The 25,602-nt window shown below is 39.0% G+C and overlaps 1 protein-coding gene across 6 annotated transcripts in view; it reads right to left on the bottom strand.

Annotated features, from left to right (window-relative positions):
• Positions 1-22,851, bottom strand: part of STAT4 (signal transducer and activator of transcription 4) — a 92,050-nt gene extending 69,199 nt beyond the window's left edge. For 5 of the 6 annotated variants that reach the window (XM_030326006.1, XM_030326005.1, XM_030326007.1 and 2 more), the window contains exons 1-3: positions 22,763-22,851; positions 20,240-20,368; positions 18,801-18,945 (exon numbers count right to left, since the gene is read on the bottom strand). In XM_030326006.1, the coding sequence (XP_030181866.1) occupies positions 18,801-18,945; positions 20,240-20,367 (273 nt within the window). In that variant the 5' untranslated portion in view covers position 20,368; positions 22,763-22,851. Of the gene's footprint in view, positions 1-18,800; positions 18,946-20,239; positions 20,369-22,479; positions 22,705-22,762 lie in introns of those variants that run through there. The other variant, XM_030326003.1, reaches the window with a different exon arrangement.
• Between the last annotated feature and the right edge of the window lie 2,751 nt (positions 22,852-25,602).

Consider the following 25,602-nt stretch of genomic DNA (forward strand, 5'->3'; position numbering starts at 1 on the left):
ATGACTGAATAAATGAAAATAAAGTTACTCAAACATCTCACAAATGACAAGAGATTTGAGGGAGATAGTAAATAAATCTCTGGGAATCCATTACTTCCTCTAGAAACTCAAATATCCCCTCCTCTTAAAATAGCAAAGAATAATGAAATACATGTGAGATCTACACAAAGTGTTTTTTTTTTTTTTTTGCATGACTTCAGACAATGAGTCTCAGTCTTAGCTATACATTAGAATCATCCAAGAAGCTTTAAAAAAAATCCCAATTGAAACAGAATCTCTGGGGTGGGGCTGAGCATGGCTCATTTTTAAATGTGTGTCTGATGATTCTAATAAGCAGACAATGTTGAGAACATCGGTGGAGAGGTACTCTTTTCCAAACTTGTCTGATCATAAGAACCACCTGGGTTGCTCAGTCCACAGCCATCCCTGAGTGGTAGCAAGGATTTTTAATCTTTGCCATTTTGGAAGATAAAAAGAGACCTCTGCTTTGACAGAGCAGCACTCGTTTCTGACTTCAAATTTCACCTTCTATAGAGTTGCCATTGTTTCTAATTTAGTGTCAACACAAAAGTAATTTATTGCAGGATTATTTTCCAGGCTATCCTGGGGCATTTCTTTTTGTCCTGAAATAATACTTCTCCAGCTTTCATTAGACTATATCTTTATTACTGTAAGTCGATTCTCATCTATCTAAAGTAATTGCAGCGTGTGATTAAGTGTCAGGATGAGCTGTTTGGACATCGAGGGCCATAGGAGTGCAGAGGGAAAGAAATCGATGTGAATTTTAATGACAAGTAGAAAGGACTAGGGCTGGAGCTTGGTGGATGCTGGGAGGCCAGAAGAGCTGCGTCCTGGGAAGAGGGTAGGGCAAGTCAGAAGCAAAGGGTCTATTCTAGGGATATGAAATACCCATATTCTAAATCCACCGTTGTTCCCTTTTCTTCTGATGCTCCTGCCTGGGATGCACCTGTCCTTTGTAAAGTCTCTGACCCTATCTCTCCTGTCCATATTCCCAAACCCTATCCTGGACCTGATCAACTAGAATTGGAAGTGTGTGTGTGTGTGTGTGGCGGGGGGAGGTGCTCAAAATCTACATTTTTAATGAGTTCCCAAAGTGATTTTTATAATGAAACATTAACTTAGGGGGATGAATCTACCCAGTTCAAGAGAAAGACAGATGGGACAGAATGTCCCCTAAAGAGAATCAAATGCAACAAACCAGCGCTTATGTCCAAATAAATCAGATATACCATTTTTCATTTATCAAACTGGCAAAGATTAAAATACTTTGCACCACTCATTGCTGATGATGGAATGAGCTTTTACACACTGCTGGTGGGAATGTGAATTGGTACATTATGAAAGGACAATTTGGCAATTCTTATCAAAGCCTTAACATTTTTCATACCTTTTGACATAGTAATTCCACTTTTAGAAATTTATCCTAAGGCTGTAGTCTCAACCTTGGCAATTTATCAAAATCACTTGTGAAGCTCTTACGAACTACAAATTTCTGGGTCCCATCCCTTGGAGATTCTGATTCCATAGATTTGGGGTGAGGTCTGGGAATCTGGGTTTTTAAAATGCTGATGTAATTTGGGCTTATTTTTCAAATTTCAAGTAATAAAAAAGTTTAAAAAATTGGTGAGAGGGGCACTTGGATGGCTCAGTTGGTTGAGCGTCCGACTTTGGCTCAGGTCATGATCTCACGGTTTGTGAGTTCAAGCCCCACATCTGGCTCTCTGCTGTCAGCGAGGAGCCTGCTTCGGATCCTCTGTCCCCTCCCTCTCTGCACTTCCCCTCTGGCTTCTCTCAAAAATAAACAAAATATTTTTTAAAAAATTGGTGAGACCCCTATCATCTTCCACTTTCTCCCCTCACTCCCTGTGTGTAATCAGACTGGGCATATTTTTCTATGTTTTTCCATTCAATAACATACATTATGGTCATCCTTACATTTCAAGATATACAGATCTAATATCTTAATAGTTATCACATACACTGAAATAATTCAATGTATTTAGCCATTTGTTGTTATAAATAACAGAAACAATGAACATTCTTGTGTGGATATCCTTCTCTTTACCTGTGTGAGAATTTCTGTAGGAAAAATATTCAGAAATGGAGCTAGTGAGTCCCATTAAACTTTGTGGATACTGACAAATTACTTTGCAAGCTGGTTTTGCCAAAGTAGCAGCCATACCTAACTGTCCACTAAAACTTCTTCTTCCTCTCTGGTAGGAGGCAGTAAGTCCTTGGCAGGGCAAGTGGCAGCCCATTCATAGATTACATTTCTTAGCATTCCTTGCATGGTTCAGGAGGCACACAACTAGTTCTTCCTAATGGAAAGCAGAGACAGTGTGTCATTTCTAGGCTGAGGGATCCCAGATATGGCTGTGACTTCATGCTCTTTCTCTTTATCTCCTAGCTATGAAGACATCCAGTCTCCTTTGGAACAGCTGAGCCACTCTATGGAAGGAACTTGGACCCTTGAATCACAATGAAAAGGAAAAGAATAAGGTCTTCTTATCCACAGGATAGCCAAACATTAGACTGTTATGTGCAAGATAAATAAAATCCTATTGTCTGTTGTTTAATAGAGTAACTAGTGTTATCCTCATTAACATGTCAGTTTACATTCATGTCAAAAGTTGGTATCTGTATTAAAAACAACTCTACAAGTGATTTTGATGCATGGAGTTAGGACCCACTGTCCTGACAGAATAATCATAAATATGAATGAGCTTTTAACAATAGATATGTGCACTTCATTTGTTTATATCGGTGAAGAGCAGGAAAAATTAATAAATGCCCAATTAATAGGTGAATACAAATGATGCTGAAAAAGAATATTAATGGCATAGAATGCCATCCCATGGTTGGTTGATCATTTAAGTAAAGGCATTAAGCTTAGGGAAGAGGTAAGTAAAACAATAATAATTTTTAAAATAGTTAAAATATAGATATAAGTAGGGGCATGTGGGTGGCTTAGTTGGTTAAGGGTCCAACTCTTGTTTTTTTAAGTTTATTTATTTATTTGAGAGAGACAGAGACAGTGCGAGTAGGGGAAGGGCAGAGAGAGAGGGAAAGAGAAAGAATTCCAAGCATCCTCTCCACTGCCAGCACAGAGCCCAACGCGGAGCCCAACGCGGGGCTCTAACTCAAGAAACTGTAAGATCATGACCTGAGCCAAAACCAAGAGTCAATGCTTGACTGACTGAGCCACCCAGGTGCCCTAAGGATCCAACTCAGTTCAGGTCATGATCCCAGGGGCATAGAATCAAGCCCTGTGATGGGCTCTGTGCTGACAGTGTGGAGCCTGCTCGGGATTCTCCCTCTCTCCGTCTCTCTCTTCCTCTCCCATGCTTGTGCTCTCCCTCAAAATAAATAAATAAACACTAAAAAAAAAATATATATATATATATATAACATATATATATATGTAGAAATATCAGCAGGAAATATACAAAAATGTTAACAGTGGGATGGGATTGCAAATGAATTTGTAAAGATGGGATTACAGATGAAAGTTTTCCCTTTCATTTATTTTTGATTTTCTGAACTTCCTTTATTGGATACATATCATCTTTGTAATAAGAAATAAAGTTATTTAAAGATCCATTGGTATGATATTAAACTGCATTAGCAAAAAGATATAACCTAAGGAACTCAGATAAACCATCTAAATGGATTTGTGTGGTTTGAGGCTCAATAACATATGAAAGTTGGCTACCTCTGGGAGGAGACCTGAAACCAATGTGGTTCACATGCTTGTTAAAAGGACTTATGTAGAGCAGTTTACCAACAAGCACATGCTTGTTAATTCATTGGCAAGATTGGAAATCAGGACCTATATGTGGAGCTAAAAAGAGTTATAGACAGCTACAGACATGGGAAATTGATAGTCCCCCAAATACAGTTTCTGTTTTCTAATGCACAAAGAACTAGTTTTTAGAAATGAGAAGCAGATGTTCTTCCATTCACTGATAAATTCTTTCAATTGCTGATAAGTGAACAATGGGAAAATGGGTATAATTAACAGCACAGTGACAAAAGAGACTTTTTCTGATGACCATGTTGGTAAGGCTTTGGAAAGGCTCTGAAGTCTGTTCATGCAATACCTTTCCCTAGAGATTTTAAATAACAGGAAACAGATTGAGGTGGTTCAGCTGTGGTTTTAAAACCCAAAAGATCGGACACTGAAGCAGGGGGGCGGGGGAGGGGCTTCTTTGCTCTTTGACTTCTTGCTTGTAGATGAGAATGTAGGAGGGGAGAATGAGTGGTGTAGATACCAATTATAGCACTTAAACATGGCAAACAAAACTTAGATGTGAGGTTTTAAATTTCGTTGTGCTTACAAAGATGAAATAGAGCAAGAGCGAGAAACTAAAGGCCCATTTCTGCAGGACTGATTAAATTACAGTACATCCATAAGATGTGAAAGACCTATATAAGAACACTGGAAAACCTTGCTGAGAGAAAGTAAAGACCTAAATAAATGAGTGCTTCATGTGGTTACCAGAGACAGGCAGGGGTAATGTGGAACGGGAGACGTGTGTCAAAGGGTACAAAGTTGCAGTTATGTAGGATGATTAAGCCTAGAGATTGAATGGGCAGTATGATGACTATAATTAATAATACTGTACTGAATATTGGAAATATGCTGAGAGAGTAGATCTCAGGTGCTCTTATCACACAAAAATGGCAATATATAAGGAAATGATATGTTAATTACCTTGACTGCAGTATCTCATTTCATTACGTGCAAGTATATCAAATCACCGTATTGTACACCTTAAATATACACAATTTAAAATATATACATATATAATATACAAAATTAGAAAACTGGACCGTGTGTTTGTATCCCATCTGGGAACTCAGCTTCGGAGCACAAGAGAAGAGGTAACAGTTCCAACTCATTTTATAAAGTTGGTATAACCTTGAAATCAGAATGAGACAAGGACCGTAAAAAAAAAGGATATATTTGCAAGTAGATGAGAATCTTATATAGAATATTAGCAAATCATTCGGCAGAATGAAAAAACCAAAAAGTTGATCTCAGGAACATAACAATGGTTCAAGATAAGAAAAATCTGTGTCACACACCTAAGTGTGGATTAAAGGAGATAAGTATAGAATTATCTTAATAGGTGCAGAAAATTCATTGGATAAAATGTGGTAGTCATCAAAATTTCTAAAAACCTCTGTAAACCAGGATTATAAGGGAATTTCCTTAACATCATAAACCTACAGCAAGCATAATCTTAATAAAACATTTCATCTGTTATGACTGCTTCACTTTGATATAGGAATGAAATTCTTAACTGATAAGAGAAGAAAAAGAAATAAGCATAAAACTTGGAAGAGAACTAAGTCTTTCCTTATTTGCAGATATGATCCTCTGGAGAAAATAAAAGAGAATCTGCACTAAGTTGGAATCAATAAGACTGTTCAGAAAGATTTGTATTCAAACATCAGTAGTATTCCCACAGACTAGCAGTAATCACATAAAAGAATGTAATAGAAAAAAATACCACTCAAAATATCAATAATATGTAACAAAAATCTAGGGTTTTTTTTTACATTACCATGACTTGTTTATTTTATAATAATTCATATTTATTAATTTACTCTATAGGAAGTTTCTACCTTTTGACCCAAATTACCAAGTTTTTTTTTTTAATTACAGTGTACTTAACATACAGTGCTAGATTAGTTTCAGGTGTACAATATAGGAATACAACAGTTCTGTGCATTGCTTGGTGCTCATGAAGACAAGTGCACTCCTAATCGCCTTCACCTATTTTACCCATCCCCCCTCACCTCCTCTCTGGTAACTGTCTATTTGTTCTCTATAGTTAAGAGTCTGTTTTTTGGTCTCTCTCTCTCTTTTTTTCCCCTTTGTTTATTTTGCTTCTTAAATTCCACCTAAGAGTGAAATCATATGGTATCTGTCTTTCTCTGACTGGTTTATTTCGCTTAGCATCATACTCTCTAGCTCCATCTATGTTGCTGCAAATGGCAAGACTTCATTCTTTTTTTATGGCTGAATAATATTCCATTGTGTGTATATAGTATGGCATATATATATGCATATATATATACATTCTATATATATATATGCACAAATACCACATCTTTATCCATACATTTATCGATGGACATTTGGGTTGCTTCTATAGTTTGGCTATTTGTAAATAATTCTGCAATAAACATAGGGGTTTATATATCTCTAGGGATAAATTTAAGGAAAGATATGCTATAATTTTATGGGGAGGATTTAAAAACAGCATTGAAGAACACGGAAGACCTGAATAAACGTATAGTTGACCTTTGAACACATGGGTTTGAACTGCTTGGGACCACTTATATGCAGGGTTTTTTTTTTCAATAAATATAATGGAAAACTTTTTGGAGATTTGCAACAATTTGACAAAGCTTGCAGATGAGCCATGTAGCCTAAAAGTATCTAAACATCCATATAGCCTAAAAGTATCTAAAAAATTAAGAAAAGTATTCTTAGGAAGTTCTGATTTCAACAAGAAAATCTTATCATCTAAATTTCACTGATGCGCTCTAAATTACAATAATGACATGGCATTTGTTCCATTTAGTTAGGGATGCTCATTGAAAAAAAGGCATTAATCACATTTGTAATGTCAGCTTAACTCTTCATTTATTAAACAAGACACTGAGCCCTAGTATGTGCTGGGCTCTGTGTTAAGCACTTGGAGATGCAAAGACGAATGTGCTCAAGGAGCTCTCAGTCTTGTGGAAGAGACAGTTAAGTATGTAGACGTAATAGTTCCAGTTACTTCCCGTTAACTTCCTACTGCATTCCACTTAGAACTGATCAAACTCATCTTGCTAGCCCACTTCCTTCCCCAAACCTAATCTTCATCATGCATCAACATCCACATAGTAACCCAAACAAAAACCCTCAGTCATCTCTTATTTCTCGCTCTCGCACATTTCATATCTATTCACTCATCACATGCCCAAACTTTTACCAAATTACCTCACAATTGCAGCACATTATCCCCCGTTCTCATTGTCACTGCCCAGCATCCAATTTCCTTTCCCTTTAACTATTGCAATTATGTCCAAATAGGTCTCCATGCCTCTGTTTTCACCTAAGCCACACTATCCTCCACATTGTTCCTGTCAAGTCTCTATCTCTATCTCTTTCTCTAGGAAGGCTTGTTATTGTTCAGGAAAAGAAATACAAGAATCTAAAGAAGATGTGGTGAGCTGATGATGTGCTGAGCTACAGAAAACTAATGAGATATTAAGTTTTTCCAAAATAAACCCTGACAGATATGAGGTGAGTTATGAGAACCTGGTAAGTATGAAAGGCAGCTAGCCACTTCTGTTTCTCACCCCTGTATCTTTCTACTGAGACAGAGATCACAGATTAGATGATAGAAAAGAGGACCCTTCTTGAAAACAGATAGATAAAAGGGTCTTCTCATTTTTTAGCCACCAACATACTTGTTGGCTACTTGTACCACATTAGTACCTCATTGTACACGTAGGAACTCACTCAGCAGTGGCAGTGAGATCTATGTTCCCCGCCAAAGTAGCCAATCATAGAATTATGGTAATAGAGTGTTGAAGATCAACCGTGTGCCAAGTACTGGTCTCCAGATCCTCATTTTTTGGAAGAAGTAGAGGAGAGAGAGAGGTTTCAACTGGGCAAATCTTTTGTCCTTTGGTCATCTCTGGAGAAAGTAAGTAAGACGAGTTTGGTGGGTGCCTGGTGGCTTGGTGAGAAAGGCAACTTCTTTCCCAATCCTGAACATCTCATTGGTAAGTTAAAATGGATGCCCTTAATGTGATTTGGATCAGTTAAAGGCAGTCACTCAATGCCTATGTACTGAAATGAGTTATCTACTGAGTTCAGATATCTACTTGATCATGACTCAGTCAAACCACAATTTTAAATATAAACAGAAATTAGTTTCTAGATGACAACTGGTTTCTAATTTGTTGACAGGTGGATTTGGTTTTGCTCCAATTTTTATGCTTTTGTTTATTAAACCAACTTCCACAAAATGTACATAAAAGCGTTTTGAAAGCAAATGTTTAAGGTAACAAGTCTTATGAACTGTCTTGGTTTTGGTTAAGTATCTTTTTGGAAAGCTTCCAGATCACAACGGATTCGGATCAGTACGGACAGCTTTCCTATAGGCCTTCATCTTCATATGAGAGGGACAACTAAAACAGAAAACATTTAAAAAGGAAAAACTACTGGCAGAATGACACAATTCTCCTACTTTTAAGGTGAATACCTGCTCAATTTTTTTCTTTGCAACCACCATGACCCTCCTAGCAAATGAAACCAATGGATAGTAAAAGTCAACATGTGACTCTAAACATCTTCATATCCTCTTTTTCAACTAACATCTGTGTCTCTACTCACTTTCCCAATGGCGTGGGTGTCCCAATGGTGTCGCTCTGGGGTCGACAGCCCCTCTATAAGCTTCTGCTGTAGTCAATCAGGCCAACAGGTTCAGAGGCCACATCAGCATGTGTGGAGTTTCCATGTTGGTTCCTGGGCAGATTATGTGGGCTTCCTGTTTCCCAAACCAAGAGTTGGACCTGACTTTCCATCATATGAATAGTTGAGGGTTTTTTTTTCCTTCGGTGCCCTACAGCTAGTTTTGTGTTAAGAAAATTAAAATGTATTCAATTTCTGGCTCAGTTCTCTAAATTCAAATAATTTAAGGAGAGGGAATATAGCGGGTGGAATGAAGAAAGAAAAAGCTTTCAACCTTAGGAGAATTTTCTAATATTCCTTTGCCTATAGCAAATAAGGGGCAGGTTGTCCTACAGAGAAAACTAGCTCTGGATAGGTTTTCAATAAAAACACATATTCATGCCACACTTTGGCTTAAAAACCATCGATTGCTCCCCATTGCCAAAGTCCAAACTGCCTAGCATGGCGTTCAAGATCCTCATAAAACCCCAGTTTAATGCTTTAGGTGTCTAGATTGTTTGCAAGATAGGCATTCTCTTACTATGTTCCCACTCTTGCTTTTCTTCTCTGTACATGACTCCCTTACTTCCCTTCTCTTCACAGTCCTGAATCATCCTTCCAAAATCAGCTCAAATGTTTCCAGTTCTGACAATTATGATTGTATATACTTCTACCATGGTGCTTACCCCACCACATCATAAACATTTGCACTTTTGTCTCCATTTCAAATTGCAAACTTTTTGAACATCAGGGTTTATCTATGTCCTTTTCACCTTGTATGCTCAATAGAGCCTGATGTTAAAATCCATATGATGAAACCCATATTCAGTCAACAAATATCTATGGCGTAGATACCCAGTATAGCCCAAAGCAAATTATATGAGCCCTACTTTAAGAAATCCAAATCGTCATTTGTTGTTTTTTTAATTTTTTAATGTTTGTTTATTTATTTATTTATTTATTTCAATATATGAAATTTATTGTCAAATTGGTTTCCATACAACACCCAGTGCTCATCCCAAAGGTGCCCTCCTCAATACCCATCACCCACCCTCTCCAACCCTCAGTTTGTTCTCAGTTTTTAAGAGTCTCTTATGCTTTGGCTCTCTCCCACTCTAACCTCTTTTTTTTTTTTTTCCTTCCCCTCCTCCATGGGTTTCTGTTAAGTTTCTCAGGATCCACATAAGAGTGAAAACATATGGTATCTGTCTTTCTCTGTATGGCTTATTTCACTTAGCATCACACTCTCCAGTTCCATCTACGTTGCTACAAAGGGCCAGATTTCATTCTTTCTCATTGCCATGTAGTACTCCATTGTGTATATAAACCACAATTTCTTTATCCATTCATCAGTTGATGGACATTTAGGCTCTTTCCATAATTTGGCTATTGTTGAGAGTGCTGCTATAAACATTGGGGTACAAGTGCCCCTATCCAAATAGTCATTTGGACACAAAGTAATTATTGCATAAAGAAGCTCTGGACTCTGGTATAAACTTCAAAGAGAATCAGAATTCAGAGAAAAGAGAAATCACAATGGACTCATGAGATAAACTGTTAGAAAAGACAGTAAGGAAGGAGAACAATCCAAGCAACCTTGGATAAGATAAGAGAAAGGTTTAGAGGAATATAGACAAAACGCTTCAAGACTGAAACTTCAGGTGGGTGGGATCTTGAGTTGATCACACTGGATTCCAGGTTAGTGGTGATGTGCACAGGACAAGGAATGGCAAAGCACACCTTCTGGTGACTATCCCAAATTATGCAGCAAACAAGATCTTGACAAGTAATTCATGTGCCATCTTAAATAGCACAATAGGCAGGGGTGCCTGGGTGGCTCTGTCAGCTAAGTGTCCAACTTCGGCTCAGGTCATGATCTCACAGCTTGTGAGTTCAAGCCCCACGTTGGAGTCTCTGCTCTCACTGCAGAGTTCACTTCCGATCCTCTGTCCCCCTCCCTGCCCCTCTCCCGTTAACATTCTCTCTCAAAAATAAACATTAAAAAAATATTTTAAACAGCACAATAGGCAGGTCTCTGAGCCTATGAAATAGAAGCATTGTGATACCAGCATCCGGCCATTATCTCAGATGAAAGCAGATTTAGGGTGTGTGTGTTGTGTGTGGGGGTGGTACTTGGGGAAATAACTGTGGAGTGAATGACAAACAGGCTGCAGCTTATGAGCTGCAAGGTGATGTGAAGGACTGAACCCTCCACTCAGCTCTTTCAGAGTTAACACAAAGTGGCGATACAGGGTTGTTTTCAGGTCATAGGTTGAGGTCACCCCTTCCCTTCCCTTCTCTTTATGTGTGTGTGGTCTACAGACGGGAAGGAAGAGGAGTGAACTAAGAAAGCAGCATGAGTTAAAGGGGAAGATCTGGCAAATTCAGAGTGGACCCGTAGTTAAAGTGGCTTTTTTTCTCCCTTTATATTGCAAAAATGTTTTGAATCCTCCACCTTGTCATGTTAAAAATCTCACTGCACCTGATCCTCAGGCCCACAATAGGACTTCTGCAGACTAGGCAAGAAGGAACCCACCATCTACTCAACTTTCGAGGAGCTTTTAGCTCCAGCACATATTTTTGTTGGGGCAAACCCGCATGAGAAACCCTCTGAGAAAGAGGCCACCATGATGCAAAGAATAGAACTTGTGAGGTGTGGGTTACACTTGTAAGCACCCCCTCACCCACAGGGTTTAAAACTCTCACTAACAGAATCGTTCTCCTGGTGGGTGAAAAATGCGCTGTGGGTGGTGGGATTACTAACCACAGAGTTAACGCCAAAACCCTGAACACATTTTTTTCTATCATCAGACAAGATTGCTGATGCCTTCTTTCCCTTACCTCGCTAACACTCATTTTTGAGGAAGGCCCATGGAAGCTCCTGTAAGTTAAAAAACAAAACATAGGAGGTGTGAATTGTTTAGACTATAAGCTTCATGACTTCCTCCAATAGTATCCCTAGTGCTTGAAATGGGATTGGTAACACAGTAAGAACTCATTCAATATGCGTTGACCAAATAATAAGATTGTTATAGAATATTTATAAAAGGCATAGCCCAGTACAAAGTGATGTAGGGAAGTATGAAAAGGAAGAGATGAATTCATTTACTGGTTACCAAATGGCAACAAAAAGAAAACCACACCATAAAATTTCAAGATGAAAAATGGTAAGTGGATCAAAGAAAGGTATTTTAAATTGTTTTTTTAAAGTTTAGTCCACCAATATTGCCTTATATCTAGGCTCCTCACAGCATATTAACAAATACATAAAGCCAAAGCTTCTGAAGTTTAGAAGTGGTGATAAATCCACCATAATAGAAAAAGATTTCAATATGTTGATTTCAAAAAAATAATCAATGAATTTTCTAATAGGTCTCTCCAATTTCCTCTTGACTCAGAACAGTTCATTTAACAGCCAGAGTGAGCTTTTTAAAACAGAGATTAATTCATGTTACACCCCCATTCAAATTTGCCAATGGATTCCCATTTCATTCAGAATAAGACTAAGACTCCTGGTCAAGATCCCCAAACTTCTCTACAAAACAGCCCCAGCACACCTATTTGATCTCATCATCTTTTGTTATTTCATATTTTTAGATGAATCCTGTAAAATTCACAATTTCTCTAATAATTGATGAGTTTTGTACATTTAACAGACATTATTTGGATTTTTTTCTGATATTTCATTTTGTGCTTTCAATTTTTTTTTTACAGATTCTAAATATTTATTTTTTTATTCCTTCAATTTCTTCTGCACTCTATTTTCATTTGTTGTCGTGGTACTTTTGAAATTTTACCATGCATGCTTAACATCTGTGTTTAATTTCCATTAGTAGTATCTGCATGGTGAACTTTTAAATTTGTATAATAACTTAGCTGGGTATAGAATTTTAAGTTGGTGGATATTGTACTTCAGCTCTGTGAAGAAATTATTCTACTCTTCTTTCATTTCTGTTTTAAATTGGGCTTTTAGGTTATCTTTCATTTCTGTGTAGGTAATATATTTGTTCTCTCTTGCTACTTTTGGGAACTTCTCTTTCTGATGTCCTGCATGCTTGGGAATCTGAATTTTAAGAATCCAAGAATGTATTATAGTACCCAGTGTAGTTCCTATTTACAGCGATGTTTTATGGTTAAATTTTTTTTTTTTTGATTCTAGAATGTCTTTTAATGTGATAAGCTTGCCTATGCAATTAAAAGCCTGTTATATTTGGGGCAACTAGGTGGCTCAGTAAGTTAAGCATCCAACTTCAGCTCAGGTCATGAACTCACAGTTTGTGGGTTCAAGTCCCACATCGGGCTCTGTGCTGATAGCTCAGAGCCTGGAGCCTGCTTCCGATTCTGTGTCTCCCTCTCTCTCTGTCCCTACCCCAATCATGCTCTATCTCTGTCTCTCAAAAATTAATAAATGTTAAAAAACTTTTTTAAAAAGTCTGTTATATTTTATCTAGTATTTCTATATATTTTTAGTGGGATGGTTTTTTAAGTTCATTTAGAAATTATAAGTCCGTACTGAAATTATGAACTATTTCAATATGAACAGTAAAAGCACTACATATTAAAGTACATAAAAAGTACCTCTCAAAAAGGTATAGAGTTAAATTCATTTATAAGAAAAAAAAAGAAAGTTTCAACATAAATAAAGCACTTGAATAAAAAGTTAGAAAAGAACAAAAAAATAAGCTGAAGAAATAAGACAGATACACTACCAGATTGATATGTGGTATATGACCACTACAAGTATGTACAACGATATGCAGCCAGAACTCTTACTCTGTTGGGAGAGTATAAACCGGTATTACCATTTTGGAAAACAATTCTGGCATTATAGTGCAATTAAAGATGTGTATACTCTGTGATTCAGCAATGCCACTGCTAGTTACCTATCTTAGAGAGTTTCATGCACATTTCAAGCACCAAAGAGCACACACAAGAATATTCAGACCAACATTGTTTGAAATAGTGAAGAGTGAATAGTGAATAGAAAAAACCCAAATGCTCATCAATAGTAAAATGGATAAACTGTGATATATTCACACAATGGAATACTACACAGCAATGAAAACGAATAAACTACTGTGACCACATCAACATGGATGGATCTTAGGAACCATGTTAAGTGAAGAAGGAAAATTATGAAGAATAAATACACTTGATCCCATTTATGTAAGGTTCAGTAACTTGCAAACATATATTATGTTGTCTAGGGATGCTGACCTATGTGGTAAAACCATAACAAAAAGGAAGAGACTGACAAGTGCAAAATTTAGATTTAGTGGTTACTCTGGATGGAGAGAGAGCAAAGTGGAGTTACGGAGGGGGCACAGGAGACTTCCAAGATTCTGGTAACCACCAGGCCTTTTATCCACATATGTATGTATAGACATCTGGAATGACACTCATCAAATATTAATATAGTTAAATGTAGGCAGTGGATTTTGAATTATTTCCTATTTTCTTTGCATTTTTTCCTGTACTACTTCAATTTTTTATAACAAATATGCACCATTTAAATTTTTTAAAAGGTCATTCTGAAGGAGACAGAGAGGAAGGTTGTTATAGCTATGTGTCAGGCACTGTTGTAAGCACCTTGCATTTTTTTTTCATGTTTATTTATTTTTGAGAGGGAGAGAGAGACAGAGTGTGAGCAGGGGAGGGGCAGAAAGAGAGGGAGACACAGAATCCGAAGCAGGCTCCAGGCTCTGAGCTGGTAGTACAGAGCTCCATGCGGGGCTCAAACTCACAAACTGTGAGATCATGACCTGAGCTGAGGTTGGATGCTCAACTGACTGAGTCACCCAGGTGCCTCAGAAGGTTGTTGTAGATTATTTGTGTCTTCCCAAATTCGTATGTTGAATTCCTAACCCCTAATGTGAGGCTGTTAGGAGGTGGAGCCTTTGGGAGGTGATTAGTTCATAAGGGCAGAGCCCTCATGATAGAATTAGCACCTTTATAAAAGAAAACCTAGGTGTGCCTGGGTGGTTCCGTTGGTTAAGCATCAGCCTCAGCGCTGACAGCAAGGAACCTGCTTGGGGTTCTCTGTCTCCCTCTTTGTGCTTCTCCCCCTACTTGCTCTCTCTCTCTCTCTCTCTCTCTCTTAAAATAAATGAATAAACATTACAAAAAGCCAGAGAGTTCCCTCCTCACTTGCACCATGTGAGGCCCAGGGAAAAGAGAGCAGCCTCTGAACCAGGAAGCTGAATCAGACACCGAATCTGCTGGCCCCTTAAACTTCCTTGCCTCCAGAACTGTGAGAAATAAATGTCCCAGAAAAAGACACAGTGAGGGAGATGAATAAGGAAAAGAGCCCTGCGGGAGACAGCCCAAGAACAAAGATCCAGCAATCAAGCTTCTAGGTATTTACCCAAATGGGTTGAGAACTCATGCCCACACAAAAATTTGCACATGAATGTTAACATCAGTTTTATTTGTAATCGCCAAAATTGGATCAACAAACTATGGTATATCCATACAAGGGAATATCGTTCAGCAATAAAAAGAAATGAACTATCAAACTACAGAAAGACACGGAGGAAACTGAAAAGCACATTACTAAGTGAAAGAAGCCCATCTGAAGAGTCTATATACTGTATGATTCCAACTATATGACATTCTGGAAAATGCATAACTAGAGAAAAATTTAAAAGATCAGTGGTTGAGGCACCTGGTGGCTCAGTTGGTTAAGTGTCTGACTCTCAGTTTTGGCTCAGGTCATGATCTCACGATTTCGTGAGTTTGAGCCCTGTGTCGGGCTCTGTACTGACAGTGCAGAGCCTGCTTGGGATTCTCTCTCTCTCCCTCTCTCTCTGCCCCTCCCAGGCTCATGCTGTCTCCGTTTCTCTCAAAATAAATAAATAAATAACTCAAAAAAAGATCAGTGGTTTCCAGGGGTTTGGGATAAGGGAGGGAAGGATGAACTAATAGAGCAGAGATTTTAGGACAGTAAAACTGAAATGGTGGATACATGACATTATGCATTTGTCAAAACCCATAGAACTGGGCAACATAAAAAGCAAACCCTCATGTAATCTCGGACCGTAAGTTAATAGTAACATATCACAATAGGTTCATCAAATGTACTAAGTGTACTACACCAATCCAAGATGTTATAATAGGGGAAATGGGGAGAGGCAGGTAGAGAGGGAGTATGTACTTTCTGCTCAACTTTTCTGTAAACCCAAAACTGCTCTAAAAAAAGTTTAAAAAAAAAAAAAGGCCCAAGAACATGGTGAAGCATTTTTTAAATATCTAAGGCAGGTGTTTGTTTTTTAGCAAATCCTGACCTTACCACATTCTTTACAATTTTTTTAATGCTTCTAACACCCCTGGGGTCCGTACCAGTGTGATTCTGCTCACACTACTGAGGAAACTGAGGCCGGAGAGTGTAAACTTCTTGCCCTGGGCCATGCAGCAAGTAAGTCACAGAGTCAGGATGCAACCTGGGGCAATCCTTGCTCCTGGCCTTGACCTGAAACTGCTTTCCCGCTAAAGGGGCTAAGGTGAGCTGGACATCAGTGTTCAACTGCTTCCCATCTCAGAGGAAATTAAAATATGGAAACTGGAGACCTCAGCTGCTCTGTAAAGAACTAAAATAAATCTGCCTTATACTTGTTTAATTCTCCTGGAACTGTATCATCTGTGCTTTTTTGCTATAATTGTTTAAACGGATTGTATTTGAAATATCAGAGGATGAAAATGTTCAAACCAGATAAGCACAGTGTCAACAGTGTTTTGATAGGAGGTTTTTTTCTCTTTTAATTCTTGGGGAAGCAGGGGATATTGTTTTCTCAAAAAGATTTGTCAAAAACAAAAACAAAAAAGAAACCATAGTGGGAATATGATACATTAGAAAGAAACATTAAATGCAAGTTTAAGTCTACAACCATAGTTGACAATGTTCTTTATTGCTATTTTTTACTGTATTCTGAATTAATGCAAATGCCCAATAAGTATCACTTATAAAAGGAAGGAAAGAGCAAGTGTTTTGTCAATTCAAAATATCTTAACCAACCCAACTGTTTTTTGAGTTCCTAGTTTGTAGTAGAACCACAATGGGTACCAGAGGGAGTAGAGAGGCCAAAAAAGGAGGTCAGGCTTTTACTTCAAAGAGCTGTGACCTGCTTAGACACATCCAGCACAGAAGAGATACTGGTTATCTTGCCACCTGTGCTCCATGAAGGATGAGAATAAGGGCTAAGGTGGTGAAGATTTCCTTGGTGCACTGGGACATCCATAGGTCCTCCAGGAACCACTGGAAACTGGGCTGCAGTAAGAGGGATGGTTTTGCATTCCTGGCCATGGTATAGTCATGAGCGAAGGCTCCGAGTCTTTCAAGAGTGAGTTTGATGTGTTTAGGAACAAGGAGAAGATGTATTCTTCTGAGACAGGAATGTTGAGGAGCTTGGAGCAGTTTGTTGGGAAAGGTCTACAGAGAGAAGATGCTGGAAGGCCAGTGACATACGCAGAAGAGTTTGTGCTTGAGTCGAAATGTGAACGGGAGTTATTGCAGGTTCTTGAATTCCCTCAAAATCTTACCTCCACCCTCCAAAAAAGATGGCCTTTAAATTTACTCTTCATTTACACTAAGAAAGTCCTGTTCTTTTTCTACCAACAACAAAAATCCTTTATTGGAAGCCTATTTATTTTGCCAGAATAAAAACTCCCATATTCTTTACAATCCCAAAAAGTAAATAAAGATCATACTCATTTACATGAAAAGATGTGAGAATTCAGAATGATTAACTGATTACCCAAGGTCACATTTTGAGAATTTCAAATTTCAGAATTTCCAAAGACCATGCCTCAACCATTTTATCCATCTATGTCCCTCTAGCAAAGTGACCTGTAGGACCTTTGCTTCTAGACCAGATAAATGTTATTGATACACACACACACACACACACACACACGCACACACACACACACACACTACACATACACATTTTGATTTTAGGCTTTAGGGGTCACTCTGTCACAACTGCTCAACAGTGCCTCTGTAGTGCAAAAGCAGCCATAGTCAATATGTAAATGAATGAGCATGGCAATTTCCACTAAAATATAAAAATTTGAATTTCACAGAATTTCCATGTCACAAACTTATTAATATTTTTAATTCTTTGTCAACCACTTAAAAATGTAACAACCATTCTTAGTCATGGGCTTTCCAAAGAAGCAGTGACCACATTTGACTTGTGGGTAATGGTATGCCCACCTCTGTTTTAGGCTTATTGATTACAGCACTAAGCTAATGAAGCCAAGGTTAAATGTCTTATCTCTGTAAGAGATTGTTTGCTTTATGCTGTGGGAAATCCTGTTTTGTTGGCAACAAGCTATTTTCCTACCTAGGCCGAGTGTCTTGCAAATTTGTAGGGCATTACAAGGGCAAAAATGGCTCAGTGCAATCCAAACAATAGGAAAACCAATATATATGCCCTTCCCACAAGCGTTAATAACTTCCAGCACATTTTTCTTATAGCCTAGATGAAATTTTCTAAAAACGTATTCATCGGAACTTTGGGATTTTAAGAATGCCTCACTGAAAAACGGCACATGCATTTTTCATGTTGTTTAATACATTGTATAGACACTCAGGAAATATTACAGCAGTTCACATTAAGAGTTTGTTATGTGTGTTAGCACCTCTGGGTTTAACTCAGTATTAGCCTGCCTTTAATTCTTTAGATCCCTGTTTCACTCCCTTCATTCATTCATACCTTTAATCAACAAATAGTACACACCTGCTATATATCCAGTCTTGTGATGGGCACTGGGAATTCAAAGGTGAATACTAAACTCCACAGTTTTGGGGAGAAGACAAACACATATTAGCCTGGGTGAGCCTTTGGAGAGCTAGAGGCTAGAAAGCCAGAGATAGGGGCTAGAGAGTACCAAGGAATGCTTTTGGAGGAGGTGAGATTTGAACCAAATCTGAAAAGATACATACAACCACGATACCTCTATCTATAAATGAGAACAATACTAACTAAATTGTTACATAAGAGAGAAAGGCAAGGGAAGACTGGTGGAGAGCCATGAACCTATTGTCTTTCAAATCCTTGTTCCGGGGAGTGTCAAATTTGAACATAACTAGTAAATAGTCACATGCGAATCACACACACCCTCCCACTTACGGTGTATTTCAGATTCAGAATTTCATGAAAAACACACATTAGTTAAAATGTAAAATGGTAAGAGAATTCAAATTTTCCCTCTTAAATCTGAATTGAAAATAATATTATAAGGGTACATATATTTTTTTTTAGCTGAATTTAAGACACAGAAATCCAAATATTTTTGAAAAAGTAGAATGCATTCTCACCTGGAGGACTTTCCTAATTCTTTTTAGATTGTGTATCAAGAGCAAATTTTTCTCTTTGGAAACGCGACCTAACTGTTCATCCAGTTGTATTAACAAGTTTTGAAGAAGAATTGTTGCCATGGTTTCATTGTTGGAAGCCGCCTCCCTAGAAAAAACAAAAGTGTTATTAGTCAGCAGGAAACAACGTCCAGTAAAATGTTTACTTCTTTACCATACTAGTTTTAAAGAGAGATAAATGTATTCCACAGTGATAAGCATTTAACAGCTTTTAAAACTTAAATTTTACACATCCAAGTATACTCAACGTCACTAATCATTGGGAGATGCAAATCAAAATGTGAGCTACCATTTCATACCTATTAAATGGATGGCTATTATTGAAAACCCAAAATAACAAGTGTTGGTGGGGATGTGGAGAAACTGGGGCCCTTGCACATGGCTGGTAGAAATGGAAAACAGGATGGAAATTTTTCAAAACATAAGCATAAATTACATACAGCAATTCCGCTTCTGGGTAGATACCCAAAAGAATTGAAAGCAGGAATTTGAACGGATATTTGTACATCAGTGTTTGCATCAGCTTTAGCCACAATAGCCAAAAGGTAGAAACAACTCAAATGTTGGCTGACAGATGAATAACCCAACAAAATGTGGCTTATATATACAATAGAATGTTATTCAGCCTTAAAAAGAGAAGGAAATTCTGATATATGCTACATGAATGAACCTTGAAAAAACATGTGACATGACATACATCAGTCACGAAAGGACAAATATTGTGCAATTACACTTACATAAAGTACCTAGAGTAGTATATTCAGAGAGACAGAAAATAGAATGGTGGTTGATAAGTCTGGGCTACAGAGAATGAAGAGTAGTTGTTTAATGAGGACAGAGTTTCAGTTAGGGAAGATGAAAAAGTTCTGGAGATGGATGGTGGTGATAGTTGTACAGCCACATAAGTATACCGAATGCCACTAAATTGTATACCTACAAATGGTTAAAATGGTAAATGTCATGTATATTTTCTCACAATAAAAAAGAGAACTATTCAAAGCAAAAAAAAAAATTAACTGTACAAGGTAAACAGAGCTTTAAAGAATGACTGTAAAACATAATAAAAAATAATTATTTACATGGAGTCTGTGTTGAAAATTGATGTAAACAATAGTTTTATTCCTTGGCTGTTTAATAGTTAGGAATTACTGGGATTGGGCTTACCAAAAAACCCAACGCACTAGAAGCATTAAATTTTCATCTACAACAGATGAAACCAGAAAAGATGATGATTTTCTTCCTCAGAGGAAGCTTTCCAAATCCTTGATGAAAAATATGCATCTACTCAGTCAAAAAAAGATCATAGAATAAATCCACATGGATAGAGCATAAGGCATTTGTATATCAACCTCTAGGGAAAATACAATAATGTTTGGTCCTACCAGTCTTGATTTTCAATCCACTGAGCCAACAGATGTCGAATTTCCATAGGAAAATTGTCATCGTAGAATTGATCTACTTGCTCCAAAAATTTGATTTCTAATTGTTGGACTTGATTCCACTGAGACATGCTATAAATGAAGGGTAAAATTAAAGTTTACAAATGTTAGTAACTGTGGTACATGTGTTTTTTTCCCCTTAGATTTCAGACAAAGACGATGTTGTCCATTAGTTAAGTAACTGGTGAAAAAATTTTCTTTCATAGTCACCTTATTTAAGAAAACAGTAAAAAGAAAATGCTTTCAATCCAAAGATAAAAGCAATTCTCAGCTTTTTCCCAAGTCATCCCTAATGCACGGAACGTGATTCTTTCTCTTTTCCCAAACCATGTCCTGCTTTGCTCTAACAGGAACTCCAGAACTTTCTCCAGAAAGATTTCATTCCCTGTCAACACTCCTCACCTTACCCCCATTCTGTCCTGCAAATCTGTGTTCTCAGCAAGCTCACTTGCTCCCTCTGCACTCTTGACTTTGAGCAGCCTGAGGCAAATAACATACTTAACTGCACCTTCAAAGACCTTCTTAGGGCTTTCTATATGAGGAGTACCCAATAAAAGCTTCCTGTGTGTCGAACTGCCCAGTCCTTTTTCTTTTATTTCAGATTTGTCTGGCTTCCAGAGTCAGCTTCCTATTCCCAGACTTCTGATCAAATTTGGTCTTAGCTTTTATGAAGAGCTTCATGTATGCATTTTCATGGGCTCTAATTCTTCCAGTTCAAAATATCTGTGAACCAATGCATATTTATATTTCTCTGTTTGATGATACACTATGAATGGGCAGAGCTTTTAAGGTCTACTTTTAATTCATCTCTGATGTACAACTGACAAGGGTTAAACCCTCAGGTTACTTAAGGAGGAAGAAACCACACTTGAGATGTATGTGGCAGCCTGTCACAAAACAAAAGTATGTTTCCCTATGTTATCCTACGCTGGCCAGTTTAGAAGCTTTAGACATTTCCTAACTCAGGGAGATTAATATGACTTCTTGAAGTTATAGTACTTTACTTGTTCCAAAGTCAAAAGTTCTGATTGTTTTATCGGCAATTTTAGATCAAGAAACAAAACTTTTACATGATTAACCACCATAATATTTCGGCCTATCTTGTAGGTAAGTTTTCCTTTTGCTCACAGAAGGTCACGATAATAAATTTCATGTATTTCATACACATATTCCTCAGGTTTCAAATGGAACAATTCAAATTCAGATTCCCTGATCTAAATGTATAGAAGAATGTTTTTCTAAAAGAAACTGGCAAAGAAATAATGTTTTATTTTCATATCACTTTGTGTCTTGAAGACCTTTACACGCACAATTATAGGCACATCGTGGGGGCTCAGTAAGTGCTTGTTAAATGCAGAGTGAGTGGCAATCTTGATTTTGTTATGAATAGGGCAGGTGGATAGTAAGTTTGACCCCAACTTTAAAAATGGCAAACGTCTGAGGAACAAGTAGGCAAAATGACCCCTGCCTAAGATGCACAGCTCCTAAGGACGGATCTGAGGTTGTCTTTGCAGATGCTGGGCATATATACACACACCACACAAAACTGGGATGTTTGTTCCCATGCCACAGTGCCATTGTCCTGCTACATCCCTGCTTTATTCTAGTTAATGGTGAGAGCACATGAGCTGAAAATGCCATTACAATCTGTTTTCTAACTAAGAATTAACTGGACTGAACTGACCCCAAAGTCAGAAAAATTACTCCTAAGACCGGGGTCCACCTTCCTGAGAGCTGAACTTAAGGGTTCAGCTGAACCTGAAGGGCTGAAGAAGGGAAGGATAAGGTATGTGATCCGAGGACCCTCTTCTCTGTTGCAGCCTCTAGAAATGCCTTTACTCATCCTTCCCTCCTTTGCTTTCACTCTCTAAGCGCTAAGTCTCCCATCACAAGAAAACTATAGAACATTTCTTTTGAAAACTGAGCGCCTCTCGATTCTCTTGAATGTCTGGCCCTAGATAAAGGGGCATTTTGTCGCGCTGTCTGGGGGCTAATAGTACTACGCTGGCTCCGTGACACATAGCTTGCAAAGGAGATGACATGTCCGAAAATACCCCCTCTCATCAAAGCCACGGCCACTGTCCAGCCTAGCTCCAGACTTTTCTCTGAAACCCGTGTACTCAGTCTAATGTCAGACATTATAGCTCAGAGAAGCTGGTTAAGAAAGAGAAGGGGGGGCTCACTTTCAGCACTCCGCGAGGACACACCTCCGCATCAGCCACCACGGTCCCTCCCGCCGTGCAGATGTGCGGGCTGAGCTCCCGAGTCTCACGCACAGACCTGCGCGGGAGCGCATCTTTGCCTCGTGGAGTCGGACGCTGTTCAGAAGAACCCATCCTCACACCAGTTAAAGTGAAGTGAACTGTCACACCACCAAGTGCACAGCCTCGGCGGCATTCTGCATAAGCATTTCCTGACCCGCGCTCCTCCGGAGAAGCAACTCCAAGGTGTGATCTGCCTACTTACCTGGCTCTCTCAGCCCAGGTCCCAGGCGGTGCCAAAGTCCAAAGTCAGAATCGCCCCTCACAGTCCCCGGGACAAAGCCGCTGACGCCATTGTCAGTAGGGGATTTGCATTTCTCCTCCCACTTGAGGCTTTCCTGTGCGTCAGTGGTAGAGTCTCTGGGACTTTACTTGAGTCGGTTCCCACCCACTCTCTATTCTAGAAATGCTAAAGAACAGAAACAATCAGGCTGGAGCCCCTCTGTAGGGCGCCCTCTCTTTATCTCCCCCCCCCCTCCCCGGCCGCCATCATTCCTGCGACTGCAGGTGGTCTGAGGGTGTCGCGAGGTGAGTGAGTAGGTGGAGTTACGCGCATTCATTTTCCTCAGGGGGGTCCCATACATCTGAGACCCCCTGCAGACTTGTCTGGAGCTAAATTCCTGGCTTCCTGGCTTCCTCCTTTGAGGCTCCACACTCACCCTGGTGAGCCAGCCCCTGGGATGGAAGGGGTGCCAGGACTGAAATATCAAACTCCTAAACTTCACTGTGCTCCTCCAATTCCAGCAGGGTCTGCTCACTAGGAAGAAGACAACCTCACCCAAAGGTTTGGGCCAGCTCCTGTGTGGGCCACTCACGCCCACCCTCACTAGTCCAGGATTCTCCTTCCCACTTGCCAGGTAGCCCTGATCCTGGTCACCGTGGTATGCTTTTCTCCCTTTGTGACATGGGCCTATTCTAGAATCACAGAGCTGGAGGGAGCTTTGGTCTCATCTGATTCTAACACCTCTTTCATATCTGGAGAGACTGAGGCCCAGAGAGGTGACAGGAGCTAGTCAATGAGTTAGCTTCTGAGCCTGGATAAGAGGCCAGGGGTTCCATTCCCTCCTTGGTGGTCTTTTTTTTTTTTTTTTTTTAATTTTTTTTTCAACGTTTATTTATTTTTGGGACAGAGAGAGACAGAGCATGAACGGGCGAGGGGCAGAGAGAGAGGGAGACACAAAATCGGAAACAGGCTCCAGGCTCTGAGCCATCAGCCCAGAGCCCGACGCGGGGCTCGAACTCACGGACCGCGAGATCGTGACCTGGCTGAAGTCGGACGCTTAACCGACTGCGCCACCCAGGCGCCCCAGGTGGTCTTTTTATTTCATCTTCTCCAGGCTAGATGCTAACCCTCAGCACACACGAGTTCTATGAACGTTCAGGCAAATAAAGACAGAAATAAAGGAAGATAGACCTAACAAGGCAGAAGGAATGACTCGGTTTGCTTACGCCTGAGCCTACAGCAATACACCAAAGTAAAAGGCCTGCTTCCTCACTCTTGGACCAGCCATCACACATGTGCACTGCCCCGGATGCTCCTCTCCCAGGTGACATTATCAGGTGCTTTACATTCACTGCCCCTCTCCCTCCCTCATACGCAAAAAGTCAGTCAACTCCAAAGTCATACTCTCTACATCACTCTACTCTGATCAGGTAGGCCTGGTCTTGGCTGCTTGCTTCCTGGGCAGTTTCTGGGAGCTTCTACTACTCTGTCTGCACCCGAAGAAAGTGCCTAATTGAGGGTATTCCAATAAGCTAAGGAGCAAAGTCTGGTTTGCTCTGGGGAAGCAGTCACTGCCTTTAGGAAAAAGTCCAAATTCTTGGTACTCGAAGTGCTGTACAGTTTGGTCCCAACCTATCCGGAAACTCCCCTCCCCCTCCTCCTCCCCCTACTCCCTACCCAGAAGCCTGAGATCTGAGGCAGACTAGTCTGTTCTGCTCCCTAGATTAACCTCTCCTATTTCTGTATTGATTCAGTGTTGATTCTCCCTTCAATGGCAGCTTCCTCCCCCAATTTGTGTAAATTTTTAAACATTTAATTTTAATTCCAGTGTAATTAACATACAGTGTTATATTAGTTTCAGGTGTTCCATAAAACAATTCGGTGAGTCCATATATTACTCAGTGCCCATCAAAGTAAGTGTGCTTCCAACCGCTTTACCTATTCACCCATCCCCCCACCCACCTCCCCTCTGGGAACCATCAACTTATTGTCTATAGTTGAGAGTCTGTTTTTTGGTTTGTCCTTTTTTTTTTTTTTTTAAGATCCTGTCCCTGGTAAAGATTTCACTGTTGACCCCATCTCACAGCAATTTTCCCTTGCTCTGAATTCTCATCACACTTCTCATACAAACTAGCACTTTCCAAGAAAAAAATGAAATGCAAGCCACGTGTTTAAATTTTCTAGTAGCCACATTGAAAAAGGTAAAAGAGACAGGCAAAATTGATTTCAATCATGTAAATAATCCAATAATACAGAATATTAACATATTTCAATATAAAAATATTAATGACATACTTTGCATTCCTTATTTCATACTAAATCTCCAAAGTCTGGTGTGCAATTGACATTTTCAGGAAATCTCCATTTGGACAAGGCACACTTCAAGTGCTAGTCTCCATTTGGATAGCCTCATGTGGCTAGCGGCTACCCTATTGGACAGCGCAGATCTAGACCACTCATTTAACACTTTTCACTTCCTGCCTTTTACTGTTAGTCATACTGGTTTTGTGTGTCTTTATTCAACTGTTGAGTGCCTGCTATACAAAGCAGACTTTGTTCTCTTCTTCCTTTTAAGGACCTCACTCCAGGACTCCCTCAGCAGCTTTCAAACTGATCTTATGACACATTTATCCTCTTAAAATTGTTGACAACTCCAAAGAATTTCGGTGTTATTATTATGTATTAAATTCCTATTTACTATATTAAAATTTAACCTGAGAATAAAATTAAAATGTTTATTCGTGGGAAATTATAATCATAAACCCATTATGTGTTAAACTTTTAAAAATATTTATTTATTTATTTATTTATTTATTTATTTA

The sequence above is a fragment of the Lynx canadensis genome, chromosome C1 (genome assembly GCF_007474595.2).
Source record: "Lynx canadensis isolate LIC74 chromosome C1, mLynCan4.pri.v2, whole genome shotgun sequence".
NCBI lineage: Eukaryota > Metazoa > Chordata > Mammalia > Carnivora > Felidae > Lynx > Lynx canadensis.